A 25829-nucleotide genomic window follows, 5' to 3' on the forward strand; every position below is an offset into this window, starting at 1 on the left:
GTGCCACTGACCCACACAAAGTGCACACAAAACAATGACAGTTCTTCCTCGTGCTGTTCTCTCCCCTTCATGGGCATAAATGGACCTAATAGGTAGAAGTCATTAACGGACCACAGCAGTCACCTACTGGTCTCACCAGTTACAAATGAGCAATTTCTGCTAATATTTAGTGCACTCTATTCAGTATTGTTGTCATGTCTCTGAGTCGCAACCCCACATGTTTGACTCTCTGCTCTGCCTCTCTTATCTAGCCTGTGGTGATAAAAGTGGGATCAAGGCCTAGCAGTGGGATTGACCTGAACACCAGTGAGGCTGGGTGGCAGAAAGTTCACACACACGCACACACACAACACACACACACAAACACAGCAGTTGACCCTGAGTAATGTAGGCAATGGACAATGAAGAAAAGGTGACAGAATTCTATTAAGCCACAGTGGGGTAAAATGTTAAAAAGCACACAGTTGCAACTCAGAAGGGTGACATTCTTAAAAGGCAGTCACAAGCCCACATATTTGCCTGCACAGGACCACACACTCAGTGCTACATGTTGTGACACACCAGACACACACTGACATCAACCTCTACACACCGAACCTCATTTTTTTCCCTCAGCAAAAGCAGGTGTGGTCAGGTTTAACTTGTGCCACTCACTCTCACTTCCAGAGGCATTCACAAGCGCGAGGAGCACCGTGCCAAAGGGCTGTCCATCTTTCTGACAGGCCCAGGTCACATAGAGGATGGAAAAAGATGGAGGGAGAGGATACTGGCAGGCTCTATATAAGTAATGGATATGTGTGTGGGGTGCGGAGGCAATGGAGAAAGAAATAGTGGTCCTCTGTATCAAAGAGTGGGGAGACGCTGTCCAGAACCGATGGCCACTGGCTCGCCTGGTTAGTCTGTGAAATGTGGCCCCGATGGCTCACCTCCAGCCCCCTGTCGATACCCCCGCTGCCATGTGTGTCCATGGGATGGCTCCATTTAAATGCATGAGAGCACCTCACACAGGCAGCATAAAGAAGATTAAAGGAGACTGCAGTTTTTTTATTTTTTATTTTTTTATTTTTTTCAGTCTAAGCAACATAAGCTCAGCAGCCCAGGAAGAAAAAGGGAATGGTAAATGGTTGCTTTCATTAAAACTTCAAGGAGTCCGTTTCATTATGAAGGTTCAAAGGCAATGAAAAATGTGTGCGGCTGCTTTCTCCCACTCTCTTTCCTCTACTTCATCCAACTGGGTAACTACATGGAATAATGGGCAATGTGACCAATACATGTAATCTTGTCCCAGGAAGGCTGGTGTATGGAAATGTGTCTAGTCACTGGTCTGCTGTCATGCTCACATCGGGCATAATGAGGAATGGCAGGGCTTACTGCTGGCCTTCACACAAGTCAGTGCTTCTGCAGGGTTTACTGTGGGCTTTTCAAGTGCTCAAACCTTGGACTTCGATTTTCTCTTAATATTCAGAATGTTTACAGCCTAAAAATAAGACACTATGAGTGTTTTCTGAGATAAGTAAATTAACTGCGTAATGCTTTTAAAGCTGCACTGATCACTATTTTTATATTAACAATGGATCAGAGAGGGGTTGCTCGTGGTGGCACACCAGAATTATCCCCTGACTCTGCAGCTCCCCTCAGCTCTAAGGAGAGTTCTAGTGTCTTTCGCCTCATTGTTTTGGTTTTTATGGCCAGCAACTTTACTGTTTTGGTACAGCCTCACTGCTCCCACAGAGTTGTTTTAGGCCACAGCATTTAGCTGTTTTCAGTGAAAAAGCTATAAAAACCCAATATACGCTACCTGCCCAGCACCACACAGCATATCAAGTTAATTACTAGCTGGTGAACATAGTTTAGCATGTAACAGCTAAACAGCCAGATATTTCCCTCAGGTGTTGATAATGACCAAAAACAGCGCTAAAGGAGAGTGAATAGTGGATTCACATTCGTCAGATGGCCAGAAACGCAACTCCAAATGAATACTTATGGTGCTTCATGTCTGCTGGATGTGTACATAGGCAACTCTTTGCTAACACATTAGCCTTTGACAACTTGTTCTGCTGCCCCCAAATGGCCACAGAAATGTTTTACTGGAGCAAACAGTAAAACATTAAACCTAAGGCTGTAAAGATTAAAAGATACATAGTGGGGAACCAATAAAAATAAAGAGTCAGAGATATGGCTACACAACCACAGATCTGAACCAAATCTATTAAAAAATCATTAAAAAAAAACAATATTTCCAATCGTTCCTAAGTTTGTACTACAAAACCCTCTGGCTAGTTACTTTCCCCAATTGCACTCCTACTTAGAACCATCCACTTCCTTAAAAAATACAAGAAATGTCAGATTCTACCATTTACAACACTGTCTGAAATCTTTGCATTGCCTCAGCAGCCTCCAAAATGTGCAATGCCCAATCCAGCTGAATCAAATTGTAACACACTTATCTGTATTATATTTTCCTCTGAGCTTGGACCATGTGTCTAACTAGACAGATAAACACCCTTAACCAAAGTACATCACTGTCTTGGTATTGATATATTGCAAATTGCAGTGTTGGTGGCATCAAGGGTGGTGCATACAGTAAACACTTGAACATTGGACAGAAACTAAATTGTATATAAGGCTTCAAGTGCCATGTTCCACCATGCTCCTTGGCTGCTGGAAAGCTCTTAACAAGCAATAGCTTTGCCTTCAATGAGAGGCTGCAAACGGCTGCTGGATGGCGCTTATCGAGGAAGAAATTTTGTTGATGTGTTTGTTATTTTTCCTTTGGTAAATGGAAACTTCACTGATCTCCCTTAACATGCTTTTTTTCCCAGACAGGTAAGGAGGGATCATCCAGCAAATAAAATGTAGTCTGAACTCCATGGCTGGCGGCAATACAAGCAAAAATGTGTATGTGGGTGTGATCATGGTGTTCTAGCAGTAGAGCCAGACAGACTGCCAATATCTAGAATTAATGATAGCCGTACCTAATTCACACTTCCCTCCGCATTCCCTCTGTCTTTTTATCTCCCCTCCTGTCTGTATAACCCCATGGTTAGTGTGAGAGGAAGTGACAAAACACCTTAATAACAGAGCAGGTAAGGAGTGGTCCTAGATGCAGAAGTGTGAGGGAGGGGTGTGCAGGGGCAAACGAAAAGAGTCGTCAAGATGGGAAGAGGTGGAGAGGAGGATAGTGGATAGATGGCTTCACAGGCACCGCTGAAAGGTTCTGAATGCCCCATGATAATTGCTAAAAGGTCAGTCCTCCTTCTTCTACAGACTTTAGAGTAGAAGATATGCGCAAACACACAGACACACATATGTGGACGCACGCACACCTGCCCCCTTCTGCTAGGGTGCTCTTTAGATAGACACAGCTGCCTTTAGAGAGTTCAGCAGATTTGCTCATTAAATACCACAGCATTGTGATAGGCCGATGGAAGAAATGAAAGGAAGAAAAGATGGATAAGTGTGGAAGAAGAGGCATTTGATGTTTCCTATCTTTAAGTCTGAAATTCAGTGATGCCTAGTAGGGATAAAGGTTGTTTCCTGTGGCTGAGTTAGAGTCAGTAATAAGGTTAAGGCTCATACTGTTAAAAACAAGCATAAGTGCACTTGACAGATACAAAATAAAGGTTAAAACAACCAACATGCTGGAGGGGAATGTGGCTAAAGTTGAAAAAAAAAAGGTTTTCTATGAGCAATATTAAATAAAACTATAACATTGCACCAGGCCATGATTGTATTTGTCTGATTTCATGCCGTGGCAAAAACGACACACACAACATCCTGTTGTTGCATTAAATCTGTTATTCTCCATGCTCCAAAGGAAGTGTCTGCAGTACATTAACATGTGTCACTTCTCAATGGACACAACATATTGAAATGGGGTCACAGAAGCCAGGGAACAGCTGCTTACGGGACTATTCACTTTGTCTTCTACTTTATAGTCACCCTGTTTCTGTGACATTTATGAATGGATAATGCCATCTGTCTTGGAGGGAAAGCTGCACGCAAGGAAGGTTCGGGTGATAACTTGTAGATTTAAGAGCTAATCCAGATTGCCTAGCCAGACTGGTTCTGGTCATAAACCCAACAGAAATAAGACTTATTATGTTGTATTGAAAAATAAGCAAGAATATACAGTCCAGTGAATGTGACTTGTTATTTAATCTGTGTTACACTGCATTCTAAAACTAGAGTAATGTTAGAAGGAAGTTTAAAAAAGGAATCGTTTGATTGAGATATGTTACAATGTTAATATTAACAAGGCTACTTAAATCATTTCAGAAAGGTCAATGCATATTAAAGTGCTGACTTGAATTCAAAAGCGACAGTATCAGATCAGTGCTGATTTGAATCAGCTGATCAAGCACTGTCATCACTGGAATGAACAGTAAGTAGAGAAAAAAAACAGGAAAAAGAGGAAACAGCCAATTGCAATTGGAGACTAACAAGAGATCAATACTATTGGCAGGCTTCAAAGAACTCACGGCATCTGGCAAACAACCAACACACACTCTTATTTGATCGGCAGCACAAGCTACTGCACACAGAGAGAGACATGCATGCACACACACACGGCCACACATGCATTCCTTGTATAATCACCAGCAGCAGGACAGTGCATGTTAAAATCCATCCAGCTGTTTTGGCTCCTTCAGCTTGGGATGCATAATTCAACAGAATGACTTTTGACTGACTCGTGTCTAGTGATTAGACCAGTGATTTGAGACCCTGTACGCTGAAAGCTGAATCTCTCACTAACTGTGGTTACTAATATTTTCCTAACTGGTGAAATAGTCACATCAAATGAACACTGACTCTTGGATACACTAGTGGAAATCAGAGTTCAACAAGCTGTAATATTTCTGATTGGGGTCAACAGTCTGCAGGCAGATTTTCAGTTACAGTAAGGGCTAAATGAACTAAAAGTTCCACTCCTGTTGGATGAGTATTATAAGAGGACCTCATGAGATGAATGAATCACTCCCCAGCCTCTGCATTTTATAAAACACATTTGCATAGCATGCTGAGATTTGCTGAATTTGCTGAAATACTACTGCTGTGGATATGGTTGCAAAGGACTGTATGAAAATTACTGGAGTGGGGATTGGGGCTATATTTGGGCTTATGTGTCATGAGTTTTTTTGTTAAGCGAGACCCTCCCTATCATTACCAATATTTTACTGCACCTCCTCATTAAATTTGATAAAATGCACTCCCACCCTAATTTCACAAAATAACATAGAAGTGAGATTTGCCATGCTAGCAGCTCTGTGAGGCTGTACTTTAAGCTACATACTAACATCACCATGCTAACATGTTCACAATTACAATGCTGAAATGCTGATGTTCAGCGGGTATAATGTTTATCATGTTCTACATCTTAGTTCAGTATATTAGCATGCTAACATTTGCCAATTAGCACTAAACACAAAGTACCGCTGAGGCTGATGGGAATGTCATCGGTTTTGCAGGTATCTAACCCAAGTATTGAACCAGTCACAGTTTTGACCTGATGATGGGGCTAGAGGAAAAGTCAAAGAATCACTAGTCACTAGTCTGTACAAAATGTTGTGCCAATCCATCTAGTACATGTTGAGATATTTTAACTGATAAGTGATCATTTTAACCTGATGATGGTACTGGAGAAAAAAGGCAGGCGATCACCAAAGTTATCACAATTCATCCTGTGGAGAACATGAACAGTTGAGCCACATTTCATGGCAATCCATCCAGTGGGATGGCTGGCAGTCAATAGTGATGGAAACATTTCACTAAAAATAAAAAATGTGGACCTCATGTTGGTGCTAGAGGAAAACTCAGGAGATCACCAAAGTCAGTGGAATTCATGCTCTGGCAACCATAAATATCTGTACAAACATTCATGGCAATCTATCCAATAGCTGTTGAGATATTTCACTGGTCTTTGACCTGCAAGTGGCACTAGATGAAAAGTCAAGACAAGTTCATGCTATGGGGACCATGAATGTCTGCAACAAATTTCATGGCAATCCATCCAAACGTTTGTGAGATATTTCAGCCTGGACCAAAGTGATGGACTGACCAACTGAATGACAGGCCGACCAACCGACATTGCCATCCATAGAGTGACATTTATGACAATGTAGACCAGCACCTCATATTTTGGTATAAGGTAAACAGCACAAAGATGCTATCTGATGCTGTTCTGAAGGCTAAAAAGCTGTAGCCACATTAATCCACGACCAAAATGGCATTGTCTTTATCTATTTCAATTCTTCTTCTGTTTTTCATGACAGAGGAAGACAGAAATTGTTCATCCTCAGGAACAAGAAAAATAAATTGCATGCAGAGTTCAGGACTATTTACCAGGGATTATTTTAATCTGAGGATCTTTGTCTTCACCAAAATACAGTATATTATTCTCCAATCACAGACATGGGAGATCTGATGATGTCATCTGTCCTGATGCATCTGTGTTACAGTACACACAGTGATTGCTATGGTATGAACTACAATAATGTTACACCTAGCAATTGAATACACAATGAATAGTTTTACAGGACATGGTCATTCTCACTTACACAATAGTTTCTTATCAGCACACACTGATCCTCTCACATGTCTATTCTTACATGATTTCTGCAGTTTTTATAGTGTTGTTTCCTGCTTGCCACTGTGTCTCTCTCTTGCTCCTATCTAATTTTTTCACTGCCCACTGTTCATTGTAATGACGTTAGTTGTTTAGTTGTTTTCCCATAATGTTGAGCAATGGCTAGGCTATGCCTGTAAGTAAGAATTAGTTCTTTAAGTGACTGGCCTGATAGAATAACGTTTAAAAATACACACAGAAAACAATTATGTCCACAATTATTGCAGATCACTGGATGTCCCCAAGTTACATTAGTTCTACGCAAATGGATTCAAGAAAGCTTTAGCTCATTCTGTATGACATGAGTTACAAAAGGAATAAGCTATTAAACTTTTAAATAATAATTATTAATAATTATTAATACATATTTAATAATCAAATATTTTTCTTTTACATTAGGAGAAATGTACTCCTGCCATCTGTCCTTTAGGAGTAGAACAGTATAATTTATGACAGCCAAGCAGTTTATATGGGCTACAGACGAGATTTAACACTGTGGATATCAGCATGAAAGCACAGACTGTTCCCCCTCACTGGGATTGCTGTCAGATGCAGCGTCTACAGAGTATACATTTTTTTCAACTTGATCAAATGGTGGAATATTTATCTTGAACTTTATGCAAACTCCAAAAATCCCATCAATGCAGCCCAGTTAGAATTTTAATGGGGTGATATTTGGTTCAAGTTCAAAGCGTGTATATATAAGTGTACATTATTCTACTATATATATATATATATATATATATATATATATAATATATATATATATATATATATATATATATATATATAGGCTATGGGAAGTGTGAAATGGATAGGTTTACTGATTAAGAGAGAAGAACATTTTTCAACTGAGACCATAAATCAAACAATGGTCCGAACCTAACCACTATTAAAACAACACAGAAAAAAGCCATACCCACTGACATAGACGTATGCAGGTATGCCTGCATGTACACACACACACACACACACACACACACTCATACTTACATTTCCACATGCATAAACACCTCTTCACTACCTAAACATCAAAGCCAAACCTTCAAATCATCACAACACTGGCCTGGGCTTGCCCATCGGCTAAACTTCTATGTCTGTGTTTCATGAAAATCCAATTGGATTGGGGTGGAAAGTCTGCCCTTAAGTTGGGATTCTTGTCATGTGCAGTGACCCTGCTGCTTGGTACCACTCGCCTGAACACTGCGAGTTCGCCACTTTTTCATCCACCGCAAATTTACTTTGTCTGATCATTTGTTTTCCAATTACGTCCCTGTCCCTGCTAGCAGAAAATTGTCAGCTTTGGTTATGTGAACCTGCTCTTGGGTCTGCAACCGGGGGCAATGTCTGATGTTTGGAACATTTTCATACCCATTAAAAGATGAAGGCAGGGTGAATTATTATCCCGCAGAGTTGATTGGGTTTTGCGGGGGTTGGTTTAGGTTGCTGCACATGATGGTATAGTAGAGCCACACACAAAGACACATTCTTATCATCCCTTAGTGAAAGACTTAAACCTACATACAGAGTAGAAGAATGATTGGATAACTAGACCAGAGCAGAAGTTGAAGTTAAATAAGTGGTGGATTGCTCATGAAGCTGCATTTTACTTATTTTACTTACTGCACTCTTGTTATTGAATGAGTATTCCACATTCAGTAGTTTCCTCACATCTGTGTTCATTATTTGACCACAGTTTAAAAGTAAATAAAAACTTCACAGTATTTGTTCACAGTAACACATTCAACATAATTGCCAGAAACCTACGCCTTCAGCACTGCACTGCAATTTAGATGAAAGATGCTGAACTGAACCTCAAGGAGATTACGCCCACATAGCGAGGAAATACAACAGATGAGCATAACAATGGCAGCAAAATTGAATGGGACTTTGAGAGGCAGAGCAGAGGACAAAATAGCTGGGTAAGAAAGCAACAGAATCAATGTTTGGCTATAACTGTCGCATTAGCTGTGATAAACGAGGCCGCCGACAGAAACTCTGGAAGTCGACGCAGGACATTCCAACGATCAAGCGCTGAATAATCGGACACAATGGATTCTGGGAAGGAGAGGCAATTTGCTACCATGGATCCAAGAAAGAGGAGCATCACTTCACATATTGACCTTTAAAAATACTATTAATGGATGATATATTCAGTTCATAGCTGGATGAGAAGTTCTTTATTGTGTGCAGTGAAATTGCACTGTGGTGCATTTCCTCCACTGACAGCCTGTAGTATTTATCTGGGGTCAGGTTTCACATCAGACAGTCAGTAGTTTTAAAATGGAAAGGGCAGTTAAAACAAAAACAAACTCTGATTGATGAAACATTAAGCTACGGTGAAATGTTTTGAGCCGCAACATTAGATTTGTCACTGTACATAGTATGTTCTCTTGGGATAATGGGCAGATGACAGTTGAGGCATTCATAGCTGAAGGCAAAAGAACAAACACCCTCATGAACATTCAAACAAACAAACAAACAAACAAACAAACTATAAGAGATCTTATTTTTGAGCACTCAGGTATTGCACTCGTGTCTGTCAGGCAGCCTGTTTCTGACAGGTTAAGAGCAATTTCTGTCAACTAACTGTGGCTTTGGAAAACGAGACTACAGAGACTTGGCAATGGCATTTTGATGGATAATGAACTCTCTTTTATTTTAGCCTTGATGCACAGCTCAATGTTTTTATTGCTCTTATTCTTTCATGGTCCCGAGAGGTTACTAGCAATTCAGAAACATTTCAGAGGATTAAAGAAGAACTTAAAGGGCCGAGAATTATGACAGTTAGAAAAAGCAGTCAAAAAGCCTACAGCTGCTGTAAAGTGGCGAGGTGAGAAGATCGGAATATGGTTTTTGATAAGGTTGCTTTTGATTATTTTGTCCATTTTCTCTTCATTAGACAGTGTATAGTTAATAGGCAGGAAAGAGTAAGGACAGTGAAATGACATGTGACAGGTTAATGTATGTCATGTATTATATACCTACAGGCTATAGTCTATACTCATAAATATGGAGCTGGAGCCAGCAGCTAGTTAGCTTAGCTTAGCATAAAGACTGGAAGACTGGAAATAGAAGGACTGCCGCCTACCAGCACCTCTAAAGCTCACTCATCAACGCGTAATATCTCATTTGTTTAATTTGTGTAAACATGTCAAGTTGTGGTTGTGCTAAGCTAAGCTAAAGGGCTACTGGTTCCAGATACATTTTTATCTTACAGGCATGAAAATGGCATAAGTCAAGCAATAGAACACAGAAATGTTTTAACCTTGATTTAAAAGAATTCAGAGTTGGAACAGATCTCAATTTTTCATTGTAATTTGATCTAATATGTGGCGCATGAAAACTGAATGCTGCTTCTCCACGTTTGGTTTTGACTATGGGGACAGTAAGCAGACCTGTCCCAGATGATCTGAGAGGTCTGGATGGTTCATAAAGTAGCAGTAGATCGGAAATGTATTTTGGCCCAAAACCATTCAGTACTTTGTAAACCAATAGAAGTATTTTAAAATCAATATTTGCACACACAGGAAGCCAGTGTAAAGATCTGAGAACGAGAGTGATGTGTTTCACTTTCTTGGTCTTGGTCCTTTAATTCTTGCTATATTTCTAAGGCGATAGCAGGAAGATTTTCTGATTGTCTGAATGTGGATGTAATATTTAAATCTGTATACATAATTATTTAGCATTATGGATTCAAGCAAAGCATTGAGTTTTAATCATTCTTCTTTGGCACCAAAAACAATAACTTCTTTTTTATCTTTGTTTGACTTGAGGGACTTTTAGCACATCCAGCCACTGATTTGTTCAATGCACCATAGCTGCTTGGTAATAGCCTACCTTGTAATACCTATGTAAATTTGTGTGTCGTCCAAATAATTATTATAAGATACTTTGTGGTAAGATAAGTACTCAATTTTTGAAATGCTTAAAATTAGTTGTGAAACTGGTTAACTGGGGTGACTGTTGACTGCAGATTTGACTTCACAGGGAACAACATGCAGAATTCCAAAACAAAAGGCTGAAAACTGAACATGACTGTGCATCAATGAATACACCTTTTTGTCAGCCCTCTCAGGTTCAACAATTTGATGCTGTTATAGCATTGCTTTCTCTTTCATCTCAGGAGCTACAACCTTAAAACCCAAAACATAACTTTTGGAAGACATTTTGGTAAAACAAAATGTACACCCTCCAGCCTTGGATCAAATCCTGCAGCACCTTCTTTCTCTCGCTCTCCTCATGATTATCTCTTGCTCTTAACTTTCCTGCTGTCTCTATTCAGTAGAAATAACTTCCTATCCTTTGAAATGGAAAACTACTGCTGAAGGCTTTTCAAGTGTACTTAAGATTCATTTGAACTGGAAGAAGAAATTCTGTTGCTCTAGGCGGGCGTTTGTGACATTTAGCTGTTTTTCCTGACAATACATATTCTTATATTTTCCTCGCAGACACCTTTGAGGGACACATTTCAACATTTAATAATAGAGTGGTGTTGACACTGGAGCCTGTCCTCCCACAAAATATGGCCATATAGGTCGTCAAGCTGCAAGCAGCTTATCACAACCTTTATTTACGTTTATTGTTGGCAGTGACCTCTGGTGGCTGTGTAATTATGACGGGAGCATCTGACTTCTCAACTTGAGGTAGTATAAAGTAGTGACGGGAATTACGGCTTGAAGGGAGCCAGATCTTTTGGCTTCGTTCCTTTTCGAGAGCCGGCTCTTTCGGCTCCCAAAAGGCTCTTCTTGTGCTGGTCACTGCCTAAGTAACTTTTTTATTTGTTGCAAGAAATAAATATGCAAGATTCTTCATCTGCAATACATAGTGATGGTTAATAACTGGTATGTGTCAAGAATAACTGTCCTAGTTGTATAACAAAAATAACACCCTACTAATGAAATAGTATGATTAATAAATAATTACACAACTCCATACAGACACATACAGTATATTTCAATGTAATTGGTATGATGTAATATGAAACAAAAAATATTTCTGCTCTGTCCAAAGTGTAATTTGTCCATGCACTTCTTTTTACGCAATTTAAAAATGTACTACGAGTGTGGGCTGTGACTTACTAACATAACTTACTTATTTTAACCCAAACCGTGATCTTTTCCTCAACCTAACCAAGTAGTTTTGGTGCCTAAACCTTTCCAAACTGCAACCGTTTCATAACGTTAACCACGTGTTTAGTGTTACCATGACGACGAAGGTCCGGAACGCCTGTTGCTGGTACTCTCCAACCGTCATATATGTCGTTTTGGGAGTCATTGGCTAACGACCTATTCTGTTTAGGTATGAGGACTTGTTGTGACACTGATGACTGCTGCTTGTGTGCTGTTGGACAATGTCGTATCCGACTCGCGAGACATTTGAAATGTAATTTAAAATGAATAAACATATAATAAAGGTAATTTGTGGTTTAACATTGGCAGCTGTTCTGTTCAGCATATAATGTGTTTTATTGACTCAATTTCCAAGTTTATATCTTTCCAGCTGACATGGATAGGTGGAGTGTTATATGTTTATCTTTGCTACTGGTGTTTAGTTAGGTGCTGCTTACCTTGTACAATGAGGTAGACCTGTGAGGTCTTGGGCTGCTGCTTAGTCTGAATGGAGCAGGTGTATGACCCCTCGTCATACACGTCCACCTACACACAATAAAATAGAATATTGTTATATATTAGTTTAAATGCTGAATTTCCATGTTTCTTTGTTGCCTTTTTTCAGATATAGTGCTATATCATTTCATTTTAATGATAATAATTATACAATAAGTAAATATTTGTGATTCTTAAACGACATTAAAAAAACATCATACGGTAATTAAGTGGAATCAACTAATACGTTTTTCTAATTCACTTAATGTAAATGCATACGTTTGATCAATTTCAATTTTGTTCAATTTAAAAGTTTTTATTTTCAGACAACTTCAGAACTTATACCTGAGTTTGTCTGACTTGAAGTCTTTTGAATTGAAATGATTTGAGTTGAATGAATGTGCTGCTGAGAGTTCACTCAACTCATTAAAGTAGGTCTCTGAAGAAACATGATCAACATATTAGCAGACCTCCCTTCATGCATTATTCGAGAGTTAAAACTCCAGAGACCCTATTTTTTTGTAGTTTGAAGAAAACCTATATGATGGAAACTTGCACTTTGTCTTTAATACGTGTTAAATTAAGTTATGGCTCATGATAAATCAAATTTATAAGGATTGTAGTACAGTCCAGTCCAGTTTCTACTGGTCAGTTTTACCTTTTGTATGCGCAGGCTGTACTCCAGCTGTCCTTTAGTGACCAGATCTACTCTGGGGTCCAGGGACCACTTGTCCTGGCCGGCAAAGATGATGTTGGATCGATTGAGCCAGGCCACCTTGGACACTTTATCATCAACATAACACCTGTGGGCACAAAAAGAGCGAGAGAGGTGAGAAGAAGGAAATAGAAATGGAAGGCTTGGTTGCTCATTAGGGGATGCAGTGCAAAAAGGTGTGAAAAGAAAGGGCATGTAACTTATTTCATTTCATGATATGTAATCTTATTAGGAGAAAGAAAATGTGGCGTTTTGTAGAAAGGAAACAAACAAATAACAGCAATTATACAATCCCACAGGGTAGGCGGGCTGTGTGTGACTCAGACGTGTAAGGGTTTAAAAGCACAATCTTTTGTTGAAATGGGCCAAGCTGGGTATATTGCAACACAGTTCAACAGTGTTGTGTTTGATACTGCTGACCAGAATGGCAGAGTTAGTTACCCTAATCAGACAAGTCAGCACTCCGCTTATCCTGAGGTATTGAAAGAAAATCCAGAGTTGAGGAGCATCTCTTTCTCTTCCCCATCTTTAATTCACCCCTCCCACTCATTCTGTCTCCCTGTCTCCCTTTACCCCCATCTCTCCATCTCAGTCTCTTTCTTTAAATCTGCCCTCCCTCCCTCTCTCTGATAAATACATCTCCTTTAACAGTGAGCCTATTCCTGTGGATGAGAAAGGACACCGGTATCCTCTTGTTTACTTCTTCTATCAGAGCATTACACCAAGTAAGCTCGAGCTAAGACATCTCGCACGGGAGGGATGCGAGCCGAGCATCTACCTAATGAATAAATGTAAATGTGAGAAGACGTCGGAATCAATGAGAATGGATATCAGCCGTAATGCAAGCAGACAGTGGATGCGCCTCACATGCAAATTCCAGACGACTCCCCGAGCCTTGGCTGTGCACACTGTGCAGTGTGTTGGGCTACAAGAGAGTAGATTAGCGAGGCAGTAGAGTGAGGCAGTGTTTGGCAGGTGCCCCCGGGTAATGCACAAAAGTGGTGGTGCAGTCACCCTGGCCTGTTACCCAGTGGGAGCTGGATGTCAGATTTGTTGAAGGCTTGTACTCACAGCTTGAATCCTTGTTGATGTTCCTTCCTTTTGTGTGGACCTCAGATAACTCACTGTGTTGACTGACTCGCTTTGACATCTACCTACTACTTTCCTCACTCTGAAGTGAACATGTTTATCCCGTTTTGTTTCAAATATCTTCAGGGCTCTAATTAATAGACTCTAGTCAAAAGCATCCTAAACTAATTCAGACAGAGCTATATGAACAACTCTAGAGGAAACATCTGGAGCACTAAAATGGAGCCTAAGCCACATAATTTAAATCCATACAATATAGATCATTTTATGACTCAGATTTAATATGCGTTTTGAGCTTTAACCTCTGCAAATCATCCATGAATGATGGGCCCCTGCAGTGCGTGATTCAAGTTACTACATGTTCAAACCCTCAGAATTTAATGTTATATTCTAGTCAAGACCTCTGTGCTTTCAAAGATACAAAAAAAAACCATTAATTAGAATTCAATGGAAATGTGCACAAAATATTTCATTGACCAGAATTCTGATACAGTATACTGTGCTGTAGCTCCAACACATTCTCATTCTCGGGGCGTCAAATTCCGATGTTTTGTCATGCCCCTTGGCGTCGTATAAACACGCACAATGGCTGCGTTTCATTAATAGTTCCGCTTCCCCCCATTTACTTCCCCTCAGCCCTTGGTATTACGTAACAGCATACGATGCACGGAGGCCACTTGGCGAACAGAGGGAAAGTGGGTGGGGGAGGAGCAGGGGATTTAAATAGAACCCACCTGCCCTTGTACATTTTCAGCCCAAACTATTATGGATCGACCACCAGTTGTAGGCTTAGGGCTATACTGCTTAGAAATACCTGCAGACTCAATTTCAATGGGGCGAACGCATCTTCTGCAGATAATTGCAATATGTAGGAGCTTTGTAGTTAGCTGTATGAGTTTCTGATTTAGAAATTTCTTTGTGATCTGTATCATGATTATCATAACTATTATTGCTATGGGTTTTTGATATCTAGCAAAACAGGAATTTGTCCATATGTTTACAGATAATGTTGGGAATAAAGAAATCACACATTAAGCTGAACAGTACAACAATCCAAGTAAATTGAACAGCAATTAGTTTTTTCAGTAAAATATAAAGCTATTATTGAGATTTTCTGCTGACCAGGCAACAGGAGTTTTATGTACATTACTAATCATGGATGTATTTTCTTGCACCAAATGCAAAACTGCAATGCATTGTGGGTGATATACACCTCTGAGTGACCATCATTGTTGACTCGCTCCCTCAGCCCTCCGAGGGTCGATATCACCAAGTTCACTTCAGTTTTTCAGACAAATGGAACGACACTTATGATGGTGGCATTGATTCCAGGGCATGTTGAACGACTAATGAAACGCAGCCAAGGTTCCCTTTGGCGTTAGTAGGACCTTCAGAAATTATCAAATCAGAAATGATGTAACATCACTTGAAAGTGTGGTTAGGTTTAGGGGAAAAAAAACTTGGTTAGGCAGCAGGAAGTCACATACTTCACGTGCCATGTAATGTAACTTAAAACTTAAAACTTTAAAGTCAACGTTAACTTTTGGTTTCACACGGGACACAAACCCCGGTCTCCTAAGTGTAAGCGACTTGGTGGCTGGATGCAGTAAAGGTCATGAACCCTGCCCCCTCCATGTCAGCGGATGGGACATGAGCCAAACTAAAAAATCAAAGTACACGTCAAATAAATTTTGCCCAAAGATGGTTTCTGTCATTTTAGGTAGTTCTTATCACGCTGATGTTCAAGTGTTAATTTTTCTGATAAGTTTGGTTCAAATTAGTTACTTGATGCTATAAAAAGGGGGTTTCACATCATGATTGACAGCTGAGCTCTGCTCGCGATTGAGTTGGCTGGGTGTATGGGCAGGACTCAAACCTTGATCACTACTGCGCAGACTCGGGCTCGAAATGATGTCACCAACGCAAGATTCAGTATTAGACGCCTTGGGAATGAGAACGGGCTGGTAGCTCCAGTGTAGCATTGAAACAGGCAGATGCAGAACATACCACATACAGTACAGTCTGTGACAATGTTGTAGTGTGGGAGAAAAAGAGGTCAGCATCAGCTACTAAGATGTGATGTTCATTTATCATGCAATTATATAAATCTACTGTATAGAATTGCTGATATATTTTCTTGTGTGCTATATTTTCCCTTCCAACTGGTATTTCCTTTTGATCAACTGCACATTTTCTTTACTATAAGAGCAATCTAATATACAAAAAAAGTAATAATATTGTCACATTCTTCATGATTATAAATGTATGATAGGTTTGTTTTTAAACTAGGGACATTGCTTTCTATTTGTGTAGATGTTCTAAAGCTGTGACCTAATCTAATGACCATTCAACAGCTGATAATGCTCTATATTAGTGAAAGATATAGACACACAGTGACAAGTTAAACAGCATTAAAGTGTTTGCAGTGAAGCAATAAACTGCCCTGGATGACTGAATGGTAGCATGTTGCGTGTTTTCACTGAGCTCGCTTCCTCTCCTCCCTTATTACTAGTTGTCTCCTACTGTGAAGTAAACGGGAGGAGGTGAAAAAACAAAAGCAGGAAAGTGAAAGACAGAAGGAGGAGACGTGAACAGAATCGTGACTCTGGTTTCCTTCAGTTGTTTCTTTCAAAAACTTAGATTACATTAAACTGCATGTTGTTATTGAACCTGAATCGTGATCTTGTAAGCACTGTATAAGACAACTGTGCCTGTGTAAGATTCCTGCAACAATAGTTAGCGCTGACAGCTGCCACATACAGTCTGCCAGCTAACTTTAAGAACTGACTTTTAGGAGAAGCACAGAAGGCGCGATCGGTTCCTCCATCTGCACAACGGACTGCACAGCACGGTTTTCTTCACTCGGAACCAACATTCTCCCCTGCCTGGCTCATCCAACGGAACCGCCAGATAATAACAGCAGCACGTTCAAAGCAACCTTTCTTCCTTTGCAGACTGGTAACGTAACCACTGAACCTATAACTGGGCATTACACAGCTTCACATAGCTTAACAGTGTACTTGGCTATGCACAGGACTGTGTTACTTTTGTGAAGGTATATGTATTGATTTGGTTCATTGAGTTATATTGTTGTGATGTGTTTTCACTGTTCACAGTCTTTTAGTAGCCACATGCTAAGTTGATGATAGTTAATGTTATGCTTCACACAGACAGTCTTTGCATGCTAACTAAGTCTCTTTTACCCTGGCACCATTTATCCTAGACAGTTCACACATCCACTCCAATTTGACTTTAACAGAGCCAGACTCTAACATACATGGCCTGGCCACCATTTTGAGTAAAATTTATTTTGCTTGTCATTTTGAATTAAATTTCTTTGTATGACAACATGAGGCCTCAGCAATAGCCACCATTTGGGATCCAAGCAGCCATCTTGGATCACTCCAACACACCTACTACTACTTCAACCTACTAGCTATTGGTGGTAAATCTAGACGAAGTATTTTGATTGATGTAGAAAACTGCAAAAACTGATTCTTGAGAGTTTTTATTTTGAAAAACTACACTCCTCTACTAGGAAATAAAAAAAAAACTAGTGTGTTAAAATCTGTGTGCTGAAATTCTCACTACACACTAATTGAGCCTTTTATTACTATTGACTGTTTACAGATTGAACAGAGACTACTGTCCAATGAACAACTGATGTGGCAAGCTGTTGATTTCTGCTATGTCAAGGGCAAATGCAGATTTTAGGTTTTCTGTCGGAGCTCTGATGCAGCCTGACGGATGATTTGTGATCGCTAGAAACACAGTTCAGAGACTGCAGAGTTGTTACTAAGCCAATTGTAAACAGAGATTTATCATGCAATTAATATGTAAATGTTAAAGGCTTTAAACTCCTCAAGTGGATTAGAGTTTAGATTAACTTGTGTGGAAAGTGGGTAATTGAAAGGAGCCATTGTGATAGAATTCATCACAGAAAAATTGAAAATAAAACTCTCTGATACCTCTAAAGCAATGAAGTCAAAAGAAACAGCTGTGAAGATTATATAAACATGAAAATTAGATTTTGTGTGTAAGCATGGTAACATTTTCTACAACTGTACAGCTGAGGCTGATAATTGTCATTAGTTTTGAAGGTATTTGGTCATAAACCAAAGTAGTGGACACATTTAAATTTTGACCTGATGATGGTGCTAGATTGGAAATTAAGTTATTCAAAACCATCCTGAGGGGGACATGTATGTGTGTGACAAATTTCGTGACAATCCATCCATCCATTCAGTTGTTGAGGGATTTCACTCAAAACCACAAATATCATCCTCAGGATGGCCCTAGATGAAAAGTAAGGGGATCACTAAAGTCATAAGGATTCATCCTCTGGGCACCATGAATGTCAGTACAAAATTGCGTCAATCCACCTGGTAGATACAAAAATATTTCCCTGGACTTTGACCTGTAGGTGGTGCTAGATGTAGTCACCAAATTTCATGTCAATCCATCCACGAGTTGTTGAGATATTTCAGTCAGGACGACCAACAGGTTGACACTGATAACCATAGAGCCACACCACACCATTCCAATGTGTCCAAAACAAAAAAATAGGCACTGACAACATGATGTCCACCACTAGAGTAAATAAATGTTTTTTTGTTGTTCTATGAAATGCAGTTGTATTCTGTGATTTGTTCATTTTGTTAAACATGTTTTTTGATTTGAACTTCCTGGCCATGGTGAAATAAAATAAAATCCTGAAAGGAGTGCCATAGGTACTTTGAAGGTAATATCAAAACAGCTTAATATGATTTCCACCAACATAGGTTTCCAGGTCATGAGGGAAGGAGGAAATATAGTGAAATAAAAGAGCAAACATTTGTTGTAACAGGATGCACCCAATTATACCCTCGGTGTAAGTGCGACAAGCAGTTTAATCTGTGGATAGCACTCATACTGTGAGTGTGGCTCCTCCAAAGCATCATGCGAGCTCTTGGATAAATACAGGTGGCTGGGACTATTAATCATTCAAATGTTCCTAATTGTATTACCTGATTTCAGTTAGCGGTCACCATATGCTGCTCCATATGGGTCAAAGAAATAGATAAATAAATAAACAACACATGGTGGTGTACATGCTGCCACACTCAGACTTCAATCAGAGCCATATTCCTCTGCTCCAAACGCTCTCATCTTACCATACCTCATCTCTTTCCCTCTCATCTCGCCCCCCTGCCTTATCACACCTTCACTTCTCTTCTTCTCCCTATCCTCGTTTTCTCACCCTGTCTGCCTCTCATCCTGGCCATCCTTACTCTTCTTTGAAAGTTCCTTCTCCCCTCTCATCTCTCATCAACACTCTACAGCAGAAGTGGACAGTATGAAATAGTAATCAAAGGAGCTATTCATTGATCTATGCTACAGATCGGGTTTCTCTGCTACCTCTTGCCCTCCGCTTTGTCTGTCTTCCCTCGAACTGCTCACTCCTCTAGAGGGTCCTGACAACCCTTGGTGCAGAGTGTAGAGCATGCTCAGTAGTGGCTATTTCCTGTTCTCACTAATGAGCGACTGCCTGGGAAACAGAGAACTTCCTATCACTTGTCAGAGTAGTTGTCTGCCTGTAGCTCTTGCTTTCTTCTAGCAGAGTAGCTGTCAAGGTGTGTCTAGGTAGGGCCGGGTTTCTTGGGCTGTGCCGGGGCTCTGCTGGACCAGAATGAGAAATAAGAGCTTGGCTGTCTACGGCTCGCCTAATCTGAGGCACATTCAACAAGTTGCTTGCAGGGAACCCTATTTGCTTGGAACAGCGAGCCACGGTTGAACGATTTCTAATGAAAATCCATCCCATTAACTGGCTGCAGCCCTCACAATGATGCAGTATCTCAGCTGTGTTATTTAGCCAGCGTGACTTTATTTATTTGAATATTTGGCAAAGAATCAGCCCTTTTTAATCACAACAGCATCTCCATGTTTGCAGTCCTCTGCAGAATCCTCTCCAAGCCCATAATCCTCTGCAGAATATAGTCTCTGCTAACATAAAAAAGCTTGTAAATGCTAGCAAATATTTGTTGATGCTTGTAAACAAAAAGTCTTGTTAAATCCACCTTTTTTTTTACTGGATTTTACAAAGTGGCGTTGTTGTTTATCAGTCCCTTCAGACACCAGGGCTGGGTTTACACAGGTTCTGCTTGTGATGGATGCCTAGGTTGCTGTCCTGTGCTGTTTTACCCTGAGCTTTGTTGATGGATGCTCTGCTGTGCGATATTATATTCTTTTTCTGCCCCGCTGTGCTGTGCCAATATGGACTGGCCAATAGGCTATGGCTGACAGGGGACTGTGTGGGCTGACAGATGCCTGGGCCAGAGCTGCTGAGCTGGGCTTGTGTTGACAGGAGGGCTGGGCTGAAGGATCCCTGCTCCAGGGCTAGCCGTGGGGGAGGACCAAAGAGCAGGCTGAAGCCAGGGAGTGAAACTGTAATGAGAGGAACGATGTGCCAAGACTGACAGAACAGCCCCACCACCCGCTATCCCCATCAATACCCAGTTCTCCTCATCTCACCTCATCTTTTCTCTCCTTTTTTGCCTCTCTGACACCTCTCACCCCTTAACAAAACACTTTTTTCCCTCCATTTTCTCTTTGTAGTGTGTCTGTCTTGTTCTGCCCTCCACCCTCTTCAAACTTCTGCCTCCATATCATTCCCCTCTTTTTTCCTTTTCTCCCTTTTCTCCTCATCTTGACTGGGCAACCTGTGTCACTAAGGTGTATCTGTGTTAGTGCGGATTTCTGTGTGTTGCAGCAAATACCCTACCTGCCATACAGAGAGAATCTGAAATCTTTTCTCCAAGAGTCAAACAAATTGTTTCAGCAATCAATAAAGATTAAAGGCGAAACTGGCACACTGGCTGGATCGAAATCTGCCTCATTCCAGCCTGGTGGGCAAGGCTAGCCAGTAAGTTCTGTGACTTTGTTGTCGATATGCATGTGGCAGGGGGCACAACAGACGGAGGAAGAGAGACAGAGAGATTGCCAATCAGACCAACAGACAGCCAGAGAAAGAAAAGACGTGCCACAGAAGAAAGCGATACAGAGCAAAAAGAGAGAGGAAACATAAGCTATGGGATAGAAGCAAAGCTAAAGCTGCATACTAAATCAAAGTTAGGTCATTCCTTTACAGCCCTCAAAGCAGTTTCTTGCCCCAGATATTCTCTGTGTGGCAGGTTAAATGTATTTCCGGTAAGGTCTAAGTTTATCCCCTAGGACCAGGCTTAGCAGAACAAAGCATTTATTGAAATACCTGGTGCAATGCTGTTTTGCAATAGAATTCACCTTCCACTTTTCTATATTTGACAGTAAAAGGAAACCATAGCAAGATTTCCCTTCCTGCCAATGACAATCCAATTTACACTTTAACATGAATGTGGTAAGTAAGTAAGTAAGTAAGTAAGTAAGAACTGGGCTGTTATGTTATGTGGAATCACAGAAACATGTGAACAAATATGAAAAGATAATGTATTGTACCTGCACATGCATGTGCGCTTCTGTGTGTGTCACAGTGTGTGTTGTGTTAATTGACAAACAGCAGGTAAAATCTTCATTATGCCTTCGTAAAGGTGTTAACACCGGTGGCAAACAGGCCACATTAATTGTTGTGATTTCAGAAGTCTGGTGCAAAGTGTTCGAAGCTTGTTTGTGAAATTTCCTTTGCAGGTTTAATGAGGCATTTAAACAGAGGAATGATGAGGGTATAGAGGTTGATAAACTGTCTCCTTTCATTAATAGTGATTTTAAACAAAGCTGTTATCAACAGGAAGAGCCCAATCCTGTGGGCCCCGCAGACACCATGGAGAGGCCCAGCTTGAAAAGTGGTCCAGTGTCTCTCTGTCTTTCTGTGCCTAAGACCCACATACAAAGAGGAAGTAGTGCACTCATTATTCCCTGCCTTGGATGGGGTATGCGATTCTGGAGAAATCCAATACCATGATATAGAACGAACAACAACACAGCAAGTAATATAACTAACGTTAGCTAGGTTGTGGGGTTAGCAAACTGACCTACAGTTGCTGCTGCGAAGCTAACAGCCAGAGAGGACGAGACGGTTTCCCAGAGCCAGCACACCAGCTCCAGACAGCGATACTCACAACTCTGCAGCTACTATAGCTAACATCAGCATATCTTGGCAAACTAGAAAGTAAGCTGAATGTCCGTGGGCAAGTCATTTAATGTTACCTGACACACAAATCATGGCTGGAATAGTGTTGTGTGACCTTGAGGAGATTTTCGTTGAATCTGACAAAAAGACATGTATTGGATTAGAATTGCATACCCCACCTTTAAGTCAAACCCTGGAGCCAATCCCTGTAGGGAAATCTCTAGTGACGTAAAAGCATCAGAATAGACTTGTATAATATTTGTTGCTCAGTTAATTTATCATCTCTGCTTCAAAGCCCCCAGGCAGCCACACATCCTCATATAATTCTCCCATCATGAAGCCCCTCCATCTTGGTTGGCATGCATCAGTGCTTAGAGCAAGTCATTAATCGGGGCAGGATTGTTTTGAGACTTGGCCAGCAGACCTAGCGGGGGGAAATTATTAATCAAAAATGATTACAAACAACTCAGGAATTTGCAGGTCTGCTTGATTCAAATTTGCTCGGCACAGGTGTGATTTCACCTCTAAGGCGTTGCACGTGCCACAACAGTTAAATTTGTGTGTGTGTCGTGTTTTTCACACAAGTTTCTGAAGCCATTCCAAATAAATGTTGTGCTAGGGTCTGCCGTGGAGTGATTTTGAATCTCCACAGCAACTGTTGGGGCCAGTAGAAGAGGGCAAGCGCAAAACATGCACCAGTGGAAACCAACATCTAACTGTCGTTTTTAAGCAGGGTTGGAGTGTTAGGGAGAAGTGGTTGGATGTAACGAGCCCATGACAGATGGTACCTCATTGAAACGTAGGCAGGAGGATCTATGGCAAGGGCAGGATGCTGCTATTAAATTACAGGAGATGCACTGTGCTTCCTCCCTCTGTCATATCTTCCCTGTTTGTCACTCTCGTTCTCCTTCCCTCTCTTTTTGCTGTTTCGTATCTTCTCTTGTCTTTTTGTCTTCCCTCTCTGTCTTCCTCATTCATTCTTGCCCCATCCTTTCTCTCCATTCATCTTCTTATTCTTTACCTCTCACCTTCCCATTCTTTACTCATTCTCCTTTTCCTCTGACTGCAGCATAATTGTCAGTCAGTGCATGTAGAGGATGGACAAAATAACACTAAAACAAAATACTACTGTACCTCTGTGAAGCTTAAAATATATTTCTTTTGCTGAAATTGTACCTGAGAAGGGTTGTTTCATCAGCTTGTATTGTGTTGCATCAGTATATCCATGTATCTGTGTTTTTGCCTTTGTCTTGTGCTGATGAAAGTGTGTAAGTATAGGGGAGAGAGATATTATTGCTAATGTAAGCTACATGCCTCTTACAGCTGCAAATTATACTCATTACTCTACAATTACTGGCTGCAGAGTGTCAACCTTTCCCACCCAATCACTGTCTTTACTCTGCATTCCCTTCTTAACACACAACCTGCTCTTACTGTATTATTACAGGATGTCACATAAGGCCTTGTCTGTGTGACACCGTGGAACTACTACCTCATTTCTCCGCTCTCCATATTTACCTCTTATGCGATCCATCACTGTGTTCTGCTTTGGTGCATTATGGGCAGAAAGAGGTGAATCAGTTGATGATGCCGTGCCACTGAGGGAGAGCAGAGGCAAGAGGAAAAAAAGACACTTTTATAAGTGCTAAAATACTCCAGACCTGGCTGCCTCTATTTAGGCTGTGAAATGAAATGCAGCATCATAAATTCTGTCTGAAATGAAATAGGCTTATTTGAATTTGGTGGCCCAGCACACTATTTATGTTTCTTGGGAAAGCTTCTGATAATGTACAAAGTAGAACCAAGACTATACTACATCTAAACAACATAGATTCCACTCGCATCTAGTACAGCTTTATAAAAGCCCAGAAAATCACACAAATATAAGCCAAGAGCTTTGCTACCTTTCCTTCCTCACAGTCTTTTTTTATTTCAAAGGTAACACTTTGAATTGAAGATGTGTCTTAAATAATTATGGTGTGAATCAAAGTTTGGGGCGCAGGTTGTTTCATCATCATTGAAAATTGGCTTTTTTACCCCCTTGCCACATTGTAATCAGCATTTCTCCCTTGAGGGCTAATTTTCAAAAACCCGGCCTTATTAAGTGGGTTGTCAGGGATGCCATTTGGTGCTGCATTTACAATGTACAGCATTTAGTCTTGAGGGTGGACTAAAGGTTAGCCAGCAGTGGTACGGGAGTCAACATATCAAATACATGACTGACAGGTGTCATGTCGAATGAGAAGGTCAAAAAGATCATGTTCAAAGATCAAGTGATTCATCATCAGTACTGTGAGGGTGTGGTTTGATCAGATTTGATTCTGATTGGTGCAGGGTGATGTCAGGTATGTTACATGACCTTTTTCCCAAACCAGCGAGAAGAGCATAGAGAAAAACAGAAATATGGAAATCCCTAACGTTAAATAAAGACTGTGTTCATGTGAGACCCCATAACTCATGGGAAGAAGCTGAATGAGAACATAAGTTTTCAGAGCCTTTAAATGTATTATTTTGAATATCTAGATTTAGTTGATACATGTATCCTAGAATATGAATATAAATAGAATATCTTAACACACTTCTGAGCACCTGCATGTGTTGATGGCTGGGAGAAGTTTGAACACACTATGGAGCTGTGAATGCAATCTTTGCTCTGCTTTCTGAAGAGAGATTTGTTGGTAAACATAAGCTCTAATGACTCCAGTATTCACATATAAAACACAGCCACATATCTGCTTTGCTTATTTGGTTGCGTCCTTCACACAAAATTGCTTGTCTGAAAGAAGAGAGGACCTGTTGTTCGACTACAACATCAACTGATGATGTAGCCATGGCAACAATAGAACATGTCACATTGCCAACATAGTTCTATTTTTTTTCCCTTTCCAAGGGGTATAATCATCATTAGTTCTTAACAGATTTCAGATTGTGCTACATGAACTCAGCATGAATCCCAGTGCTGTTAGAAAGGTCTTTCATAGTACTTAGCACCGAGGATAACTCTTTGCTTCAAGTGGTCCCCTGAGCCTGTACAAGGCTAACCAGTGTTAAGAAACACTGCATGCCGCACAAGGCTTAAGTGCAAAAGCTCTTGACTCTCTCAGTTCTGAGCAGTTTTCTTAAAATGATCGTTAATTACTCACTTTATGCTGAGTTGGCATCTGTCTACTGATCAAAGAACAAGGAAACAGTGAGCCTAATGGACTTTGACATGTAGATGTTGATCTCAGTGTCCACAGTGCTCTAACACAATCTTTCATAACAGGAAGGCTGGTACAGTACATTTCAGGCTTTTAGACTGTGAGCTCATCTGCATCACAATGCATGATGATAATAAAGTGTAAATCCATTGATTCATTGATTCATTCATTAAGTTATTCATGCAGCAAAGCACAGCCCCAGAAGTGCTATTAGGCTCTGCTATAAAACTCATTGCCACAAAATAATGATATTTTAAGACCATAATTTAGACTCAGTAGGGGACTCATAAATAAATGCAAATAAATCATTATCTTATCTTTGACCTAAATTACTGTTTAATTGCATAGCAGAGGCCTAAGAGATAAACAAACGTGAGAAGCTTGTTTTTTTTAGCAGCTTGTCACCTACTGTAAACACACTAATGCATCAAAGCTCAAATCACAGAGAAAGATACCTTGTATAACAATTTATTTTGAGACTGATAAAAACATT

General features: G+C 40.4%; 1 protein-coding gene across 5 annotated transcripts in view; it reads right to left on the reverse strand.

Moving 5' to 3' along the window:
• The window catches only part of LOC122878537 (limbic system associated membrane protein), a 455066-nt gene that overhangs the window by 49699 nt on the left and 379538 nt on the right, over window positions 1-25829 (reverse strand). For all 5 annotated transcript variants that reach the window (XM_044201386.1, XM_044201387.1, XM_044201389.1 and 2 more), the window contains 2 exons: window positions 12890-13034; window positions 12195-12282 (listed from right to left, as the gene is read on the reverse strand). In XM_044201386.1, coding sequence (XP_044057321.1) covers window positions 12195-12282; window positions 12890-13034 — 233 coding nt within the window. The remainder of the gene's footprint in view (window positions 1-12194; window positions 12283-12889; window positions 13035-25829) is intronic.

The sequence above is a fragment of the Siniperca chuatsi genome, linkage group LG7 (assembly GCF_020085105.1).
Source record: "Siniperca chuatsi isolate FFG_IHB_CAS linkage group LG7, ASM2008510v1, whole genome shotgun sequence".
Lineage (NCBI taxonomy): Eukaryota > Metazoa > Chordata > Actinopteri > Centrarchiformes > Sinipercidae > Siniperca > Siniperca chuatsi.